Source organism: Malassezia vespertilionis, chromosome 2 (assembly GCF_029542925.1).
Source record: "Malassezia vespertilionis chromosome 2, complete sequence".
Lineage (NCBI taxonomy): Eukaryota > Fungi > Basidiomycota > Malasseziomycetes > Malasseziales > Malasseziaceae > Malassezia > Malassezia vespertilionis.
Window position 1 is genome coordinate 846,516 of NC_079248.1, and position 16,957 is coordinate 863,472.

General features: G+C 57.5%; 12 protein-coding genes across 12 annotated transcripts; 5 read left to right on the plus strand and 7 right to left on the minus strand.

Moving 5' to 3' along the window:
* Positions 1-36: 36 nt before the first annotated feature.
* Positions 37-1,632, minus strand: MVES1_001241 (uncharacterized protein; the record flags this gene model as incomplete). The annotated part of the gene is made up of 1 exon (XM_056206093.1): positions 37-1,632. The coding sequence occupies one exon, from the start codon at positions 1,630-1,632 to the stop codon at positions 37-39; it is 1,596 nt and encodes a 531-aa protein (XP_056062068.1).
* Positions 1,633-1,954: 322 nt separating this feature from the next.
* Positions 1,955-3,235, plus strand: MVES1_001242 (uncharacterized protein; the record flags this gene model as incomplete). The annotated part of the gene is made up of 1 exon (XM_056206094.1): positions 1,955-3,235. The coding sequence occupies one exon, from the start codon at positions 1,955-1,957 to the stop codon at positions 3,233-3,235; it is 1,281 nt and encodes a 426-aa protein (XP_056062069.1).
* A 55-nt stretch (positions 3,236-3,290) lies between these two features.
* Positions 3,291-4,079, plus strand: MVES1_001243 (uncharacterized protein; the record flags this gene model as incomplete). Its single annotated transcript, XM_056206095.1, has 1 exon — positions 3,291-4,079. One exon carries the CDS (start codon positions 3,291-3,293, stop codon positions 4,077-4,079), a length of 789 nt encoding a protein of 262 aa, XP_056062070.1.
* A 33-nt stretch (positions 4,080-4,112) lies between these two features.
* On the plus strand, positions 4,113-5,258 carry MDM34 (ERMES complex subunit; the record flags this gene model as incomplete). Its single annotated transcript, XM_056206096.1, has 2 exons — positions 4,113-4,232; positions 4,287-5,258. The coding sequence occupies 2 exons, from the start codon at positions 4,113-4,115 to the stop codon at positions 5,256-5,258; spliced, it is 1,092 nt and encodes a 363-aa protein (XP_056062071.1).
* Positions 5,259-5,282: 24 nt separating this feature from the next.
* On the minus strand, positions 5,283-6,310 carry MVES1_001245 (histone acetyltransferase; the record flags this gene model as incomplete). The annotated part of the gene is made up of 2 exons (XM_056206097.1): positions 5,283-6,252; positions 6,279-6,310. The coding sequence occupies 2 exons, from the start codon at positions 6,308-6,310 to the stop codon at positions 5,283-5,285; spliced, it is 1,002 nt and encodes a 333-aa protein (XP_056062072.1).
* Positions 6,311-6,371: 61 nt separating this feature from the next.
* On the plus strand, positions 6,372-8,183 carry MVES1_001246 (uncharacterized protein; the record flags this gene model as incomplete). The annotated part of the gene is made up of 1 exon (XM_056206098.1): positions 6,372-8,183. One exon carries the CDS (start codon positions 6,372-6,374, stop codon positions 8,181-8,183), a length of 1,812 nt encoding a protein of 603 aa, XP_056062073.1.
* Positions 8,184-8,225: 42 nt separating this feature from the next.
* Positions 8,226-10,677, plus strand: HIR1 (HIR complex subunit; the record flags this gene model as incomplete). The annotated part of the gene is made up of 4 exons (XM_056206099.1): positions 8,226-8,349; positions 8,376-10,467; positions 10,497-10,582; positions 10,610-10,677. 4 exons carry the CDS (start codon positions 8,226-8,228, stop codon positions 10,675-10,677), a joined length of 2,370 nt encoding a protein of 789 aa, XP_056062074.1.
* Positions 10,678-10,815: 138 nt separating this feature from the next.
* Positions 10,816-11,802, minus strand: MVES1_001248 (uncharacterized protein; the record flags this gene model as incomplete). The annotated part of the gene is made up of 1 exon (XM_056206100.1): positions 10,816-11,802. The coding sequence occupies one exon, from the start codon at positions 11,800-11,802 to the stop codon at positions 10,816-10,818; it is 987 nt and encodes a 328-aa protein (XP_056062075.1).
* A 306-nt stretch (positions 11,803-12,108) lies between these two features.
* Positions 12,109-13,035, minus strand: GLO2 (hydroxyacylglutathione hydrolase; the record flags this gene model as incomplete). The annotated part of the gene is made up of 3 exons (XM_056206101.1): positions 12,109-12,299; positions 12,402-12,523; positions 12,551-13,035. 3 exons carry the CDS (start codon positions 13,033-13,035, stop codon positions 12,109-12,111), a joined length of 798 nt encoding a protein of 265 aa, XP_056062076.1.
* Positions 13,036-13,274: 239 nt separating this feature from the next.
* RPA12 (DNA-directed RNA polymerase I core subunit rpa12) lies at positions 13,275-13,607 on the minus strand (the record flags this gene model as incomplete). Its single annotated transcript, XM_056206102.1, has 2 exons — positions 13,275-13,571; positions 13,599-13,607. 2 exons carry the CDS (start codon positions 13,605-13,607, stop codon positions 13,275-13,277), a joined length of 306 nt encoding a protein of 101 aa, XP_056062077.1.
* A 223-nt stretch (positions 13,608-13,830) lies between these two features.
* Positions 13,831-15,117, minus strand: HLJ1 (Chaperone protein dnaJ; the record flags this gene model as incomplete). The annotated part of the gene is made up of 2 exons (XM_056206103.1): positions 13,831-13,917; positions 13,948-15,117. The coding sequence occupies 2 exons, from the start codon at positions 15,115-15,117 to the stop codon at positions 13,831-13,833; spliced, it is 1,257 nt and encodes a 418-aa protein (XP_056062078.1).
* Positions 15,118-15,195: 78 nt separating this feature from the next.
* On the minus strand, positions 15,196-16,515 carry apm1 (AP-1 adaptor complex mu subunit Apm1; the record flags this gene model as incomplete). Its single annotated transcript, XM_056206104.1, has 1 exon — positions 15,196-16,515. One exon carries the CDS (start codon positions 16,513-16,515, stop codon positions 15,196-15,198), a length of 1,320 nt encoding a protein of 439 aa, XP_056062079.1.
* Between the last annotated feature and the right edge of the window lie 442 nt (positions 16,516-16,957).

The window sequence follows — 16,957 nt, forward strand, 5'->3', positions numbered from 1 at the left end:
CAACGAGAACAATAGAGCGACCAAAAAGTACACACATCAACACAACATCGGATCCACAGCCCGTCGAACCAACTCTTTTATACTCGTCCCTGAGTCGTCCAGTCCATCGGAAAAGCCAAGCCCCTGCTCGCGAATCGTACGCAAATGCGCGATCCACGCTGGATCCGAAAGCGAGAGGCGGAACTGGGTCCGACAAAGGAAATACAACTCCATCTGGCTAAGCTCCTGCAAAGGAATCCCAGTTACCTCATGCCAGGTCTTGTTGAGAAACGTATTATCATCCAAAAACTTGTTCGCCATCATAAGCCCAAGCGTGAGCAGTTTAAACGGCGCGGTCGACGTCGGCTGTGCCAAAAGGACTAAGGCCGTTTCGGCATCGTTACACGTCGATCCAGCGCCGGTGATGGCATCAGGGAGCATCTGTATGTAGTACAGCGCAAGGAAGAGCGCGGCGGGAGAAAGCTGAATTTGGACAAGCACCTGGTGGGTAAAGTGGCGAAAGGCGGGGCTGACCTCCCCTTGGAATGCGCCGCTGTGTTTCAACGGCGTGCGCGGCCGATGATGCCCGTTCGAGCCGCGGCGTGCGCTGCTCTCGGGCGCATGCACGGCAACACAAGCATCCAACGACGGGAACGCTCCCGGAGCTGTGCCCATCGCCCGCACAAGACGGTGCAGCGCAGTGGGCCGAGCTTCCTTTTCCTCCAGACGCAGCGAGTCAAGCGAGGTACGCATTCGGTCAGACACATCCTCCGACGTAGGCATCGGCGAAGTGGGCCCGGAACTGGGCGTACTTGGCAGACTCGAGTCAGACGACGCTGCAATGCGCGAGGCAAAGAGCTCCGACTCGCACAAACTCATCGGCGACATGGGCGACAAGGCCGAGTCACTTCCGGCCAACTCCGACGGCGACTTTGGGCGTGGCGCGGCCAAGTGCGTGCGTGGCTCCGGATCGCTGGAGCGATTCTCTGCGCTTGTCCCTAACTCCAAGAGTGTCGCACTTAATCGCCACACAGCCTCCGCGCCAAACGACGCGAGTGACACGGCCGAGTCTTCAAAAAGGACGGCCGGTTTGTGCTCCAGAGCCGCCTTGCTCCTCTCGTCGGGGGGCGGTGCGAGATCCAGCGGCGCAAATTCTGGATCCGCAGCATGCTCCATCGGCGGGGCAAACAGTGAATTCGGAGGCACACCCATGCCGGGCACACCAGAATTCGTGTGGGGCGCATCGTACACGGCATAGGACGTGGGAGCCGCCCATGGCCCATAGTACCATCCCGGAGGGGGAGCGCCAAAAGGCTGGGAAGGCATAGCGCCACCCCATGGCGCCGGCGCATAGATGCCTTGCGCGCCGTAGGGTCCTTGGGAAGGCAGCGGCATGGCAGCAAGCGGCGGGTACCAAGGATTGTACCCCGGCGCAAAGTGCATGTACGGATGTTCCAAACGCGGAAGTGCGGCATTAAGCCGCGGTGCAGGGGGCACGCAGGCTACCATACCGAGCGGCACGCCACTCCACGGATGCGTCGGCGGCACAGCACCGTGTAGTGCATGCGCCGCAGCCGCATATTCGTCGGTGGTAGCAGAGTGCCGCGAGTAGCCCGGCATACACTCATGCCCACTACCCGCCGACATCACCATCATCGGTAGAAACGAGACGCTCGCGAACAACAACAACAGCAAAGGCCTCAATGCAGGACAGGCACGTCGCAAGGACCAACACAGCCAAGATGGTGCGAATCCAAGGCAAGATGCCTGATACAGCCAAACACTGAGTACTTGCTACTACGCAGTTGCTTGCACCCTCGTTCTTACAGACAACAACTCTGCACCAATCTTTTTGTACGCTTGCGCTTGGTCGCGAACGGCAAGGCAAAGCGTTGCCGCGGCCGATGAAACGAGGAAAATTTCGGCCGAATGCACCTGTACGCGCGACCAACAGAAACTTGGGGCATGGCGCGCCATGGTGCGGCCTACAGAGTATGACGCGTACATTCTCGCGATCTACAAACATTTTCAGGGCGTCGGTGTGGCCCAGGATGGCATAGCAGATGGGACGGAACATACGCTGCATCGCGCGGGGCCACCGGTATGGGACGCACCCGCAGCGCCGCGCATTCCAACGCTGCAGCAGGACTGCGCAACGGACTGTGCGCGGTATGCGTCGCTGGATAGGTACGGCTTCTTTGCGTACCCAGGCACAGGTGTGCAAAAGGAGCCGCAGCTGCTTCCCACAGCAGGCTTCAAGCACCGAAGGCTGCTCCGCCGCGCCTCGTACACATTACCAACGCCCGAAGCACTGCTTGCGTCGCGCGCGCAATGGGAGGCGCGGGCCAAAAAAGACGAAGTGAAGCGATGCGCAAAATGGGCGCATATGATCTCCATGCACGACGGGACATGCACGCTGCACGCAGCGCCCAAACTCGTGCGCGGCCGCGTGTACAAAGGCATTCCCGATGCATGGCGCAGTGCAGCGTGGCGTGCGATGGCCAAGATGCCGCATGCAGATAGTGCTGTGCAGACTGCATTCGAGACTGTGAGTGCGTACGATACGCAGATCGACTTGGACATCCCACGCACTGCGCGTGGTCATATCCGCTTTCATACACGCTACGGTCGGGGGCAGTGCGATATGTTTGCCGTCTTGCACGCGGCAAGTGTGCAGAATGAAGTGTGTGGGTACTGCCAGGGTATGGGATCTGTCGTTGCCGTGCTGCTCCTATACATGATACCCGAGGAGGCGTTTGCGATGCTGCAGTGCCTCCTCGATACGTTTGGCTTCCGCCGGCTCTACGAGCCCGGGTTTCCTGGACTGCGCGAAGAGCTGTTTGTGCTGAACACATTGCTGGCACAGCTGGCGCCGCGCACGACAAAGCAGCTTGCAGCTCTGGGCGTAGCGCCAAGTGCGTACGCAACGCGATGGTACATGACACTCTTCACCAATGTGCTACCGTTTCCTACGCAGTTGCGCGTGTGGGACGCTGTGCTGCTCGATGGTCTCGACGTCATTACACTGGTTGCTTGCGCGCTCGTGCAGACCCTCGAGCGCTATTACTCGACATGCGCGCCGGACGCCTTGTTTGAGCTGCTCAATGCGCCGGTGTATGTAGAGAGCGACGATGCACTGCTGCAGTGGGTGCACAATGCGCTGGATGCTGCTCCTGTGCGCGCCACGATTAAAGGCGCACGGCACGCGTGGGTATCGCACGAGTCGCAAGGCACGAGCGATGCCCTCTTTCTGTAGGAATACCACGTGTGTACCTTTTCTCCCTCCAGCACAGACCTTTTTTTGTTGCAGCATGGCGACGTCCCTGCCGCTGCTGTCTTCCGTGTGCCAGCGCATGATTGCGCGCAATCTTGTGTCTGTGCAGGATATTGGAGATATGCCGTACCGCCTCGCACGACCGTTTCTGCAGCTGTGCCGGCCAGAGCAGCTGCGCATGCTCGAGCAGCGATCGCCCCACATGCTGCACGAGACGGAAGAGCTTTGGCGCCACGCGTGCCTGCGTGACTTTTCTGAGCTGCGCAAGCTCGAGGAGGCGCATGATGCTACACTTGCGCCGCCCAGCTGGCGCGCGCTCTACGAACAAAAAGAAGTAGAGACTAGATCTGCGCGCGAGGCTGCAAAGGCGCGCATCAAAGGACGGTACGCGGAACACACGGCACAGAAGGATGCAAAAAAGCTTGTGGCCAGTACAGTGGTGATCAAGCCACGCCGTGGGCGTAGCGCGACGCTACCGCGCGATAGACCTATGAATGCACTCCAGTCAAAGGGCCAGGCCATGCTTGCGCGTGCGCGGCATGGAACTGCTGCACAGGCGCGGCGTATGATGCTCGCACCTGCCAAGAAGACTATGATTGCGCCACGCAAACGCAGCGGGACGCACAATGCCTATACACAAATACACAATGCCGCGCACAGTGCGGCAGCGCCACAATTTCAAACGGCGCCTTGTGCGCAAAGCAACGTCCACACCCCATGCCCCCCATCTCCACGCCCTCCCTTACCGCACGCTGCAGCCGAGCCCGCCCAGAGCATCTTTATGCCCAAGCGCCGCATCCCCAGCGCTGCCCAGGCACGCCGCTAGACCGCCTACATGTGGAGGTCGTGCTGCGCCACCATGTCGTTCAATTTTGCGTGGCCGACATTCTCGAGCGAGTTTTACGCGAATGCGACGCAGACATTGAATATGGCGCTGAATCGCGGCCCTAAACCCAAGGTAATTGTCGGTGATATCGAGGTCAAAGAGCTACATATGGGCACCGTAGTATGTATATTGTAAACACTCACAAAGCCACCCGAGCTCGAAATCCTCGAGATTGGCGACTTGAGCCATGAACGCTTCCGCGGCATCTTTCGGCTTATGTACGCGGGCGATGCGCACATAGAGCTGGCTACATGTGTGCAGGCAAACCCACTCGCAAAGCGGACACCTGGCGCGGGCATGTTTGAGGGGCCTGCGGCGAGCCGAGGGATGCTTTTTGCCGCAAATCCACTCACCGTGCCTATGCATGTGCGGTTATCTGAAGTGCGGCTACGTGCAATTGTGGTGCTAGTTGTATCGCGCGCTAAAGGCATCACGCTTGTGTTCAAAAACGACCCCCTTGAGAGTGTTCGCGTGAGCTCTACGTTTGACAGTGTCGACGCGATCCAGCGGTACCTGCAGGAGGAGATTGAAGAGCAGCTACGCGAGGTGTTTCGCCAGGATCTTCCGAATATCATACATAGGCTCAGCCAGCAATGGCTGCACACGGATCTGGGCGAAGCGCGGCATGCAAAACCAACCGTGCCGCGGCCTACAACGCCCGTGCGAAGAACGTCGTGGTCCGCACACACGAGTGATCCTGTGCCGCTCTCTTTGCTCCCGATGGACGAGCCAGTGGCACACAAGGCCGCGACGCCGACGCGCCTCGCACGCCTCGCCGCGGAAAACAGTCCGCGCGGCCTGAAGGATTTGTTCCACCCCTCTCCGCCAGCGACGTCCAGCACAAATGCGCGCACGTTCCATACCACGAGCCAGATGCAGCGGTCCTCGCTGCACACGCCGCAGAGCACGCCGCCGCAGATCAGCAGGGTGGGTCTGCACACGTCCATGGACATGGCCGAGCTTTTGCGCGCGACGCAAACCCTCGCGCAAACACACAATCCGCGGCACATTGCAATCCGCAGTGCGCCCGCCCATCGGCACAAACGACACGCACGTACACACGCGCGCCAGCGGCGCACGTTTACCTTTCCCACACAGGCAGATAGTACAGAGCACTAGTATACCTACAACCCCAGTCTGCATTTATACTAAATACGCCAAATCAAGCAGCGCTGGCTTCTGTGCATACCGCCGCGCCGCGTCTTGCAGTATGCGAGCATCGAGCACAAAGTCGTTTTCTTTTGCGCGGTGCAAGAGATCCGCATGCGCAAGCGCGAGCGTAGCATCCTCTACGCGAAGACCTGCGGCGTACGAGAGATCCGCAAGCGAGGTTACCGCCGGCATCGGCGTCTCGGGCATGCTCAGCAACGCGGAAAGCCGCCGCGGCGCCTCGCCCGCCCATCCAAGGTGCGAGCGCCGTTTTTTTGCGTCGAGCTCCGAACAAGGCACGCGCGCTATATGCATCCGTTCGCCGCCAAGCACGGCGCGTGCGCGGCGCGCTTGCATGGAATCCTGTGTGTACGCGCCGTGCAGTGTGCGGACCAGCAACGCGCGCCAAAATGCGAGGTATGCACGCAGTCCCAGTGCGGACAAAGGACGCTCGGGCGTGCCTATCACATGCTCGGTATCCGACAAGTAGTAGCTGAATTCCATGAGCAAAGACCCGTAGCCTTGGCGCTGGTACGGCGGGAAGACGACAATGCACGCGAGATTAAAGCCGTCGTAGGATATTTTCTCTTTGGAAAAGAAGCCTAGCACATGATCCAGTTGACTGGAGGCGTCTGTAAGGATGTAGAAGCGGAATGGCTCGACATCGAAGCAGATGGTCTTGTTGTCGATGAACAGCTTGCCAAAGAGGCACATGTTTTGCGCGTAGAGGGGCTCAGACGCCCCGTCTACCTCCCAGATAATGTGTGCGCCGCGCTGGTACAGCTTCCGGCCCGGTGGGTGTTTGAGTGGGCATGTGCGCAAGTGCGCCTGCAGCGACGCGCTGTGGGTCGTATACTTGAAGCACCGCGCGCACACCCACAGCTTTGCGTCAACGAGATCGCGCGTGTCGATTGGGTATGGACTCTTGTACCACGCACGAATATCATGTTCGTCGAATACGGCGCTATGGTAAGTGTTTGTCCCACGTACCGGGCAATCACCCGCGGCGCATCTGGCGACATCGACCGACCAAAAAAAAAGTGGCCACGCCGAAAGTGGAGGCATTGCCCGTTGTTTCCGCCCATGAGCGACGCGTTTCCGAATCCGTTTGACCCGCCCGCAGCGCCCGCCCCGGCGCCTGTACAAGCGCATTCAGACACGCACGCTGCTGCAGAGGATGCAGAGCTATCTCGCGCATTGCACGAATCGCTCGCACTACAGGAGGAGGAGCAACGAGCCGCGGAGAGCGAGGAGCAAGCGCTGCTCGAAACCGTGCTTGCTGCCTCGCGCAAAGAAGCCGAGCAGCAGCGTGTATACGAGCAGTCCTCCCTTGAGCAAGAACGCGATATACTGGAACGCTCGATCCAGGAAGCGTATCGAGAGGATCGCAAGCGCGAGGCGGAGCGACAACGGCATGCGCTCATGGAGTACGAAGTAATCGAGCGCAGCCGTATGGAGCACGACGAGCGGATGCGTTTCCGCAGTCCAGCCTCTATTTCAGGTAGCGATGCGAGTGCAAACACACACGCAATGGAATCGCTCCTGTGGCTCGATCCACAAGCGCGCGAGAGAAGCGTGAGCGCTGGGGAGACGTCGGTGGCACCGACCTTGTCAAGCACGACACCTTCGGATTTGCATGGTATGCAGTCCTACACGATCCAGCGCGCGCCTCTGACGCGGTACGAGGCTACTATGGGCTCAGCATCGTACGACGACGAGGCGAGTGGATCGTCGGCGACAGTCTCAGAGGAGGCAGATGGGCCAGACCAGCTAAGCGAGCTAGGCGGTATGCCAGGAGGCGTAGCCGAACTTCCAGCGCGTGGTCCTACTGGCGATCTCCCCAGTGAGCACAGCCAAGGTGCGAGCCCCACGGTAAACCCATGGGACGAGCTTACACCTGGGCCTACACTTGATCCCATACGCCATCGTCCCAGTACAAGCGCAAGCACACGCAGCATTCCCTATCCTTCCGCATATGCAAACGGCAGTCCTGCTCTGTGCGGTGTCCAATTTGGCGTCGCGCCGCACATCGACTCGCTTGCGCTCTGGCTGCCGGATGTGGACATGCCACTATTTGCGACGCCCGACCTCGGCGCCACGCCAAGCATCCCGGTGCCTGACGAAGACGTGCATCTCTACTTTCCCGACCAGATTGTGCTACAGCCATCGAGTGCGCCGCAGCCATGGTTCGTCATGCGCGCCTATTCGTGGAAAGTACTCCTGCAAGCCATGGCATGGTACGGCCATACGGCACTGCTTTCCGAGCACCCCGGTCGACTTCACCTGGAGCTTGCATTTAGCATTCCTACTTCGACCTACCGCGACCAGGACCAAGGGCCCGCGCCGTCGTACGTAGCACTCGGGATGACACTCTCGGGACCGCACACCAGCCTCATCAGCACACCCGTCCTCGAGCGCCATGCGACATCGCGCAATGCGGTCCTCAGCACCGTGTCGCTTGGCGCACACAGCCTCGCGCTCCCCACGGACCTTGTTACCCTCGCACAAACACTGTTTTCCGCGCCGCAGCTGAGCAGTGCGCCGGCGCTGCGCGAGCTGCGCCAAGTCATTGCGCGGCAGGACGAACGACTCGATGCGCGGCGTGCGGAACTTGCACACCATGCTCGCGCCTCCTCACGCGACACGCCAGACAGTGCAGAGCGGCTCGATACCATGGAATGGAGTTTCCTAAACAACCAAATGTCGGCCTTGCTTCATCCCGGCGCGCCGCCGCCGAATGCGCCGGACGAAACACATGCACGGTCGCGAGACCATCTGCGCCAGCGTATGAAAAAGACGCTTGGGAGGTGGAATGCGACCAACGTGGCTCCGGAGGCGGACCTCGCCTCCTGGATCACGCCCTATGATCTCCCCAAGCGCCCCAGTGTACCATAGCGCATAGATCCTCGATACGAAACACCTCCACCTTTGTCCTCCATGACGGTACAAGCCGCGGTGCCCGACTGGGTGGTGCACCGAGGCGACGACCGTGCAAAGCGGTCGACCATCTATAGCCTCAGTGTGCACCCTGATGGCTCACGCCTCGCGACCGGTGGCCTAGGTACGTTGTCCCTCTGCGCTCACCAGACTCAAAAATCCGCATCTGGGCAACCAAGCCCATCCTCGACGAGAAAGCAGAGGAGAACCAAGACCAACCAAGGCTGCTCAGCACACTTGCGCGGCATACAGGAGCGGTGCTTTGTGTGCGATGGTCCCATTCTGGCCGCTATGTCGCGTCTGGATCTGACGATACCGTCGCACTCATTTGGGATTTGGACACGTCAGGGACGGGGAGCGGCCTCGTGTTTGGTTCGTCAGAGACGAATATTGAGCACTGGCGTCCCCATCGCCGACTCCCTGGTCATGAAAGTGACGTGACGGACGTTGCTTGGTCGCAAAATGACGCATACCTCGCGACCGCGGGCTTGGATTCCCTCGTGCTCGTTTGGTCGGGCGAGACGTTCGATCGGCTGCGCACGATTCGGGGACACCACGGCTTTGTCAAAGGGATCGATTTCGACCCCCTCGGCCAGTTTCTCGCGAGTAGCAGCGATGACCGCAGCGTCAAGGTCTGGCGTACCACCGACTGGGGCCTGGAAGCGAGCGTCTGCGCGCCATTTAAAAACAGCCCGAGCTCGACGTTTTTCCGGCGCGGCTCGTGGACTCCGGACGGGGCCAATTTTATTGCATCCAATGCGATGAATGGCCCTGTGTTTGTCGCGAGCGTCGTGAAACGCTTGCAATGGTCCGCCGATTTCTCGCTCGTGGGCCACGAAAATGCAGTGACTGTGGCCGCTTGCAGTCCGCGCCTTTTCCGCGGCGCACAAGACGGACAGGTCGCCACCGTTGTCGCACTTGGTGCACAAGACCAGAGTGTGAGTGTCTGGATTACCGGGCAGCCAAGACCTCTGTTTGTAGCACGCGACTTGTTTGACCGGCATGTGATGGATATGTCCTGGTCCCAAGATGGGTACACCGTGTATGCATGCTCTTCGGACGGGACTGTTGCCGTGCTTCAGTTCAGTGCAGAAGACTTTGGCGAAACACTGCCACAAAATGAGATTGCTTCGTTGCGCGCCGCGCATGGAATTCCTCAGCCCCGTGCCCTTGCACCACTTCCCGCAACGATTGAGCGCCCCAACACGCTCCCAATCCGCCGCAAAGACACACCCGAGCTACGCCTCACCCAGCAGATTACACGCAACGCAGACGGCAAACGACGGATCCGACCGACACTCTTGGCTGGGTCTGGGGACGTGGCCAGCTCGTTTGCCGAGACGCACGCAGAGTTGCCGCTGGACAAAAACGTGCGTGTGCTGGGCGCTGGAATGCGCCCCGCGCCAGAGACCAACTCGCCGCTGTCGCTTCGCGCGCGCTCCGCGCCCAGCGTACTCTCCTCGGTGCGCGTGCCTTGCATCCATGGCACCGTCGATGCGCGCAACTATTTGGAGAAAGCAAGCGAAATCGCACTTTTGGACAGAGCCGATCGCGTCCGATGGCTCGATTTTGTACCCGCGCCGGCAATTTGTGCGTCTGGGAGTGCATCGCACGTCGCTGTCGGGCTTTCGGACAACACGGTGCTCTGGTACGCTGTGGGGGGGCGGCGTATGTGCACCATGGTGCTCACAGCGCCGCCTTTATACATGGCTTCGCACCAATCTGTGCTTGCAGTGCTCACCCAAGACGGTACGCTCCGCCGCTGGGACACGGCGGCTGGGACAGAGACGGCCGATGCGGTGCGGCTGCCAGTCCAAACGATGAACAGTATCGAGCGGCTCGATGTGCACTCAAATGGCACTCCGATCCTGTTCGGAGCAGAGCACGTATTCGCTATGGATCCTGCTCGCGGTGTGCTGATGACCATTGCATCCTCTTGGAGCGCCCAGCATAGCACCGCAAGCAAGCAGCTACTCACAGCGACACTGGCCAGCGAGCCCGTCCGCTTTGTGGAAAATCATGTGATATCGGCTGCACAGGACCGTGCTGCGTCCGAGCATCCGGACCTCGCGCTTGCTGCGACGCTGCGGCATCTCGATATGCGCATTGGCGCCGCAGAATTACTCGAGAGCGGCGCCGAGTACCGCCAGGCGGTGCTTGCGCTAGCGCGCGAGTTGACCAGTGCAGGCATACTCACACAGGCGGAAGATCTTGCCACATCGCTGCTGGGACCTATATACTAGTATGTGTGCTTATTGACTCACCATGCAGCAAGCCTGGTGCGGTAGTGCAATGGAAACCGAATGTGTGCGGCATAGACAAGCGCGAACTGCTTGGCACCGTATTGGATATCATGCGTGCGTAGTAGACTTTTCTCACCACAGAGCGGAATAGTGTCTTTGCACAGCCCGTGCAGCGTTTCCGGGAGCACCTGCGCGCCATCCAAACATAGCCAACCAGCATACCCTCTGCCAGGAAAACGGCGACGCCATGTGGAGGTCCAAGCGTCGCACCGGACATGCACGTAATATAATATGCAAATATGGGTAAAACGAATCGGGGTGCTATGGAAAGCGTGTAGTGCGGTGGATTACCAGATCGTGTGGCCACCGCTAACAATGACATCGGCGCCGTTGCAGAAGGATGATGCATTGCTGGCAAGCCAAACTGCTACACCGCGCAATTCGTGGGGACGACCGATACGCCCGAGAGGGTTGGCGTCGCTCCAGCGGCCCATCATGCCAGGGTCGCCGTCGAGCTGGTCGGCAACAAGCTTGGTGCGGATGTAGCCAGGCGAGATGCTGTTCACACGAATATCCTTGGGGCCAAACTCGGCGGCCAGATTACGGCCAAGCTGCAAAACACCGGCCTTGGAGGTGTTGTAGGCCACCCAGTTTTGGTCGCGGTTGACGACGGTACCCGACATACTAGCAATTAAGATAATGGAGCCGGAAACGTTGGGCTGGGCGTGCATGACGCGGGCAGCGGCCTGTACAGTAATAAAGACACCAGTAATATTCACATCCAGCACCTTGCGGAATTCGTCAATCGGATACTCGAGCGCGGGGTGAGCCTGCATAATACCCGCGGCGGCAACGCAAATGTCGAGCGAGCCCGTGTCCGAGTGCTTTGGAATAAAGCGCATCGCTTCGTTCATTTCCTCCTCGTTCGTAGCATCCGCAGAAATGTACTCGAGGTGACGGTTGAGCAGCTGGGCGTGCTCAGCCACCTTTTTGAAATCGTCCGAGGGCTCGAGAGGAAGGTCGATCACATACACGTGCGCACCAGCCTCGACATATGCAAGAGCCATCTCTAGACCAAGACCACGGTTACCGCCCGTGACAACGGCAGTCTTGCCCCATAGGGAAAACTCGGCAAAGATGGTGGTGACGTGCTTGTCCATGGACTCGGGCATGCGGTTCATGACAGCAGCAACACCGATATTCTCTTTCGAAGGAGGAGGGCCAGGGTTGAGAGGAGAATCTTCCGAAGAAACCGCAATCGGGGGCGGGGGATTCCAGCGCCGCACCGGGTGGTTCGGCTGCGTCCATAGGGTAAACGGCCGTGTGACTGCCATTTGCGTAGGCGGACGAGTAGCCCATCTAGTACAGCGCACCAGCGTACTAGGCATAAAGCGAGCACTAATCATTTGTTAAAACTGCTAGAGATATAGATTAGAAGGTAAGAAACAAAGATTGGGGGCCTTCCTTCTTTTTATCCAAGCAATCTACCACGAGATTACAACACCGCATCAATCCCGTCCCTGCGCTCGGACTATGTCAGGTGACAAAATATGGCGCACTTAGTCAATTCAGCCAATTAAATTCATCCGATCATTAGAAAACACAGGCCATCGGCGGTTTGCGCGACGTGGTAGGTAATTCTAGATGCTCGAGGGCAAGAACCCTTGATTCTTGGCTTCGCGCAAGATTCGCAAAACTTCTACAGGGTCCTGAGATCCAGTAATACGCTGCACGTGGGGGTCATTCACGAGCATAAATGGGTTGTGCTCGCGCTCTTCGGCCAATGTATACAGGCCGGTCGTGACCCCATTGTTGCGTTTAGAGGCAAGATCTTCGAGCAGTGATAGAATGGCAGGTCTCTCCGGTAGCACCGTATTGGAGAATTTCGCATTCGACGCGGTGTATTCTTTTGTCAGTTATGTGGGTCACGAACCATGTCCGCAGTAGACCAGTGCATCCTGGGGGAGCCCTGCAAGCACGACATTGAGCGCCCTGTTCATCTCTGCCGGCGTGCCTTCAAAAAAACGGCCGCATCCAGAAATAAAGAGCGTGTCGCTGTGGTCAGGTAAGCGGCATACGTACCCCGTAAAAACGCCACGTTTCTTGTCGCCCTTGGAACCTTGCTGTACGCCAGCAGGCGTGCGTGCAAGTTCTTCTTCGCTACGCATATCCTCGGCTAGAAAACAAGTGCTGTCGCGGGTGTGGCATGGAGTTGCGTATGCGCTCAGGCGGATCGCCGCCGAGTTCTCAAACAATGTCGTGCTTTCGCCGTCGTGCAAGACGTGGGATACAGTTGGGATGTCGCTGGAGCTACCATAGCTGGGCAGGTTGGGGTACTGTTGCATGAAATTCTTGTTGCCTCCGGCATGATCAAAGTGCTTGTGCGTAGTGAGAAGCCCAACAATGTCGCTGTCTTTTAGGCCCAGCTCGTGTGCCGCTGCACGCACTTTCGGGACGTCGTATGGGTCTACAAAGACGGCCTCGGGACGCACGCCAGACTTTGTGGGCGTCGACATCATGATGTACGCATAATTGTCGTCACGCACAGGAACTGGAATGATGCGCATTGTTCGATGTTGCACTTTTGGGAGTGGTACTTGAATCCTGGGTCTGCACGCAAGGCGCATGCAGCAAGTGCCAACGATGTGGCGCGTATTTCCCAAGACTGACAAATCGGCTTACGTGAGCAACGCCGTCGCAGAGCAGGGTTTCCGGGGCTATGGTACAGTGTATGGATATAGACTAAGATGCGCATGCGATGACCATGCAAATAGACGCCTTTAGTCGAGCACTTGGCTAGCCATGCTCAGTTGTTCTGGCTAAATTTGTACCCGCATCTGGGGCAATCGTAAAATACAGTAGAGCCTTCATCGGCACTGCGCAGCTGGAGTGTATGGTAATTCATCTCCTCGTTACCACAGCCCGGACACTTTTCCTTGATTGTAGTCTGTTCCGTAGCCATCGCGGCGTTTTCGTCCAAAGCATTGCTCACCAACTGGCGCTTCTGACGAAGCACCGACGGGAATGCCTCGGGATTCGAATGCGTAACAATCGACATGTTATCGTAGACTGGCGGGTCAATATATTCAGAACTGGAGACATACTGCGAGCATCCTGCGCCGATCCGCACGGCGCGCATTTAATGATGTCGTCATTGTTCGGTAGGTCCAGCAGAGAACCGCATTTTGCACAAAAAAGCAGCGAACCTATCTTGTCTGCACGTAAGTATGCTGCTTCATAAAACGTACCAGGCAATACTGCGCTTCCACTCCTTGCAGTCATGGTCGTACGAGATGCTGCCACTTTTTCGTCGTCGTCCAGCTTGTTAAATCACGTGCCCCCACGCGACGGTACGACTCTATTTAGATACGGATATGGTAGAGCCGCGCTAGCTGCTCGCAACTCTCGTACTTTTCAGCCTGAATCTTGGCAATCTTTTGGCGATCGCCCTGTTGTTAGAACACTCTTTATGTACATACACCAAAGCCAAAGAAACCATGCGCATCGAGAATACGTCGGCGTTTGTATTCTTGTGCGTTCTCACACTGGCGATAAAGCTCCTTCATCCACGACTCTTCAACACGAGTTTCAAACCGGAGCAATTCTGGGCTGCTATTTTCTTTCGAAAAGCGATGCAATACACCGCCTTTACGAGACGATGAGCTGCTCGAGGTGACAAATGGATGACGCGCAAAGGAAACAGGGTCCACATAGTACGAGACACCGCGGTCAAACGTGGTGCGATGTGCACGGTAAAGACTCGTAGACTTCCAGCGGAATTCAGGGTCTGGGGTCGTAAACAAAGCTGGTAGGTAGGAAAGGAGAGAAAAGGCAAGAAGAATAAGAACCGGTAGCAGCTGGAACCACATCCCGGTTTGGTTCCCAGCGGCCTGTTGACGTTGCCCAGCTGCGCGTGGACGTGCACCGGGGCGATAGTACTGTGTGCGAAATCCCGGCCCGCCACCAAAGGAGAACATTGGTCCGCCAAATCCATCCCCTGCCGTGCCGCCACCGAAAAACATGTTGAACAAGTCTTGCGGATCAATCTCTGCGCCCATCCCTGGACGCATACGCGCGCCACCTCCAAATCCTGCAAACGGATTCGTAGCGCTAGATGCGGCGTTCGCGCCATACCGGCTATCAGGATCGCCGCCAAAGCGGTCATACGCGCCGCGTTTGTCCTTGTCGGACAGGACCGTAAAGGCTTTCGAAACAATCTTAAAAGCCTCATCTGCGCCAGGTGCGGAATTCTTATCGGGATGCAGCTGTAATGCCAGCTTTTTGTATGACTTTTTCACTTCATGCTCCTCGGCCGTCTTTTCAAGGCTCAGCACACGATAGAAATCGCCGCCTGCAGACTTGACTCGGCGCACAATTTCCATCTGCTGCTGTGTGTATTGTGTCTGATTGCCCTGACTGTTCGTTTTTGTCGTGCTCGTTGTGCTTGACGTGAATGTCGTGGTCGTTTCCTGCTTTCCGCCGTTGCTGCTCACGCCTTGCTTCTCCAGCTTTGCAACGAGCGCAGTGGCCTCGGGCGTTGCGTGGATAGAAACCGATTTCCGCGCCCACTTGAGTGCCGCCGCTGTATTCCCATCGCTGACGTGCTTCTGTGCGAGACCGAGCGCTTTGTGCGCCTCTTCAGATTCCATCGCGCGTTCGAAACGTGTGGAGACGACGTGGAAGGAGGCCTACAAGAAATTGGGGAATTATTACACAACTCCACTACGTCAGGCTGCAAAATGGGCGAGTCTGGCCGATGACTTTTCCGTCTGCGTGCGCAGATCGTACTCGCCATTCTGTGTAATGTAGCGCACCCAGGGAAGCGCTTGGTAGCCCGACTTTTCTACAATCTTGAGGTAGCGGACCTGAATACCGGATACGGTGAAGTAGGGGATTTCAAACTTGACATTGATGGGCGGACGGCGCGCAAGCGATTCTTCGTTGCCCACACTCGGCAGCCCAAAGTGCGCGCGCATCAAATATTCTTTCCCACCGCCAAGCTGCTTGATTTTCCAGACCATTGCGGATAGCTCTGGAGCGTACGTTACCGAGCCAGTCGCGGCGCGGAACTTGGGCGAGTCGGCGTCGTCTGGCACGGAGATAAAAATTTCGACATTGTTGGCCGTAGAGCGGCGCTTGAATTGCGCCTTGACCTTGACCATGTACTCGACTCGACTGCCTTCGTGCCGCTCCACTACAGCTTCTGCCCAGATCAGTGGTTTGATTTGTGTGTTTAGGCGATAGCTCATCAGCTCAAACTCGCCGTCCGGCGGGATAAAGGAAATCGTGCGGTCATTTTCAAAGCGGGAGAGGCGCACACACTGGTGGAATTTGACATCTTCCATCTCGATCGCTTTGCCACGCGACGTGCGTCCCATGTTTTCAAACATCACCTTGTCGTTTAAACCAAGGCGCAGCTCGGGCATACCCGACAGATAGCATTTCATCTTGACCGCACCGACAATCTCGCTGCGCACGACGTTGCCGTTTGCATTAACCAGTAGGTTCACACTCTCGACGACATCGAGGAACACCTCATTCTTTCTGTACCGAATCCCCTCGGAGCGCCACGACACAGCATTGGTAACGGCCATCGGCGGCCGCACCTGCAACTCTAGCTTGTGCGATTCCTGTGTTATGTACTCTTGCAAAATTTTGCTCTCTGTAGTCTGGGGGTATCCAAAGTCCATCATTTCGTCGAGCAGCTCGTAGAGAATCACGAAATTGTCGCGAATCGACTCCTCTTCGAGCTGCTTAAAGTATTCTTGCAGGACAGAGGTCAGCTTGTGCAAAAACAAAAGAATCTCTGCAGCGTTCGAGTTCCGCCGCGAGAGTGCGAGCAGGTATAGGTTATTGTGCCGGATATGCATGTAGTTGATGCCTTGCGAGCTCATACAAGGCTGAATCGCGCCGGCACCGTGCTCCTCTTCAATATCGAGTAGCAGTGGCAAAAACCGCTCAATAATTCCCGTATCCACGTCATCTCGATACGACCGCTGAATCAATGGCTTCCCCTTGAGGTCCAATATCGCGACAACGCTCGCCATGCTGGTTACAAACCTGCACCGCGGCTCGGTGCACCGCAGTTTCTATCACGTGGTATTCATCACGTGACAATATACTCTACCCCTGCGCGCGCCTTCTCGCGAGAAGAGTGAGCGGTGCGTGCGAATAGCTAGATAGATGGCTCCTTAGGATACGATTCTCTTCCTTTCCATCCTTCTGAGCCCTTGTTGCGTCCAATATTGACCAAACGGGCGCGTGTGCCATATACTTAATTCCCAAACAGTGCGCTACGTTCAATTGCGTCCCATTGCCATCGGACCGGGGAATTCAACGCAGCTAACTTGCTCCACCATTTGTGCACACGAACATCTTATCACCGCATTCTTTGCTGCGTTTCGTCTTCATTGATTGTGGTAGCAGGAAGGCAGCATCGAGTTGTCGGATGGCCAGCGTGCTGTAACGTTCAGTTGACACCAGCTTATC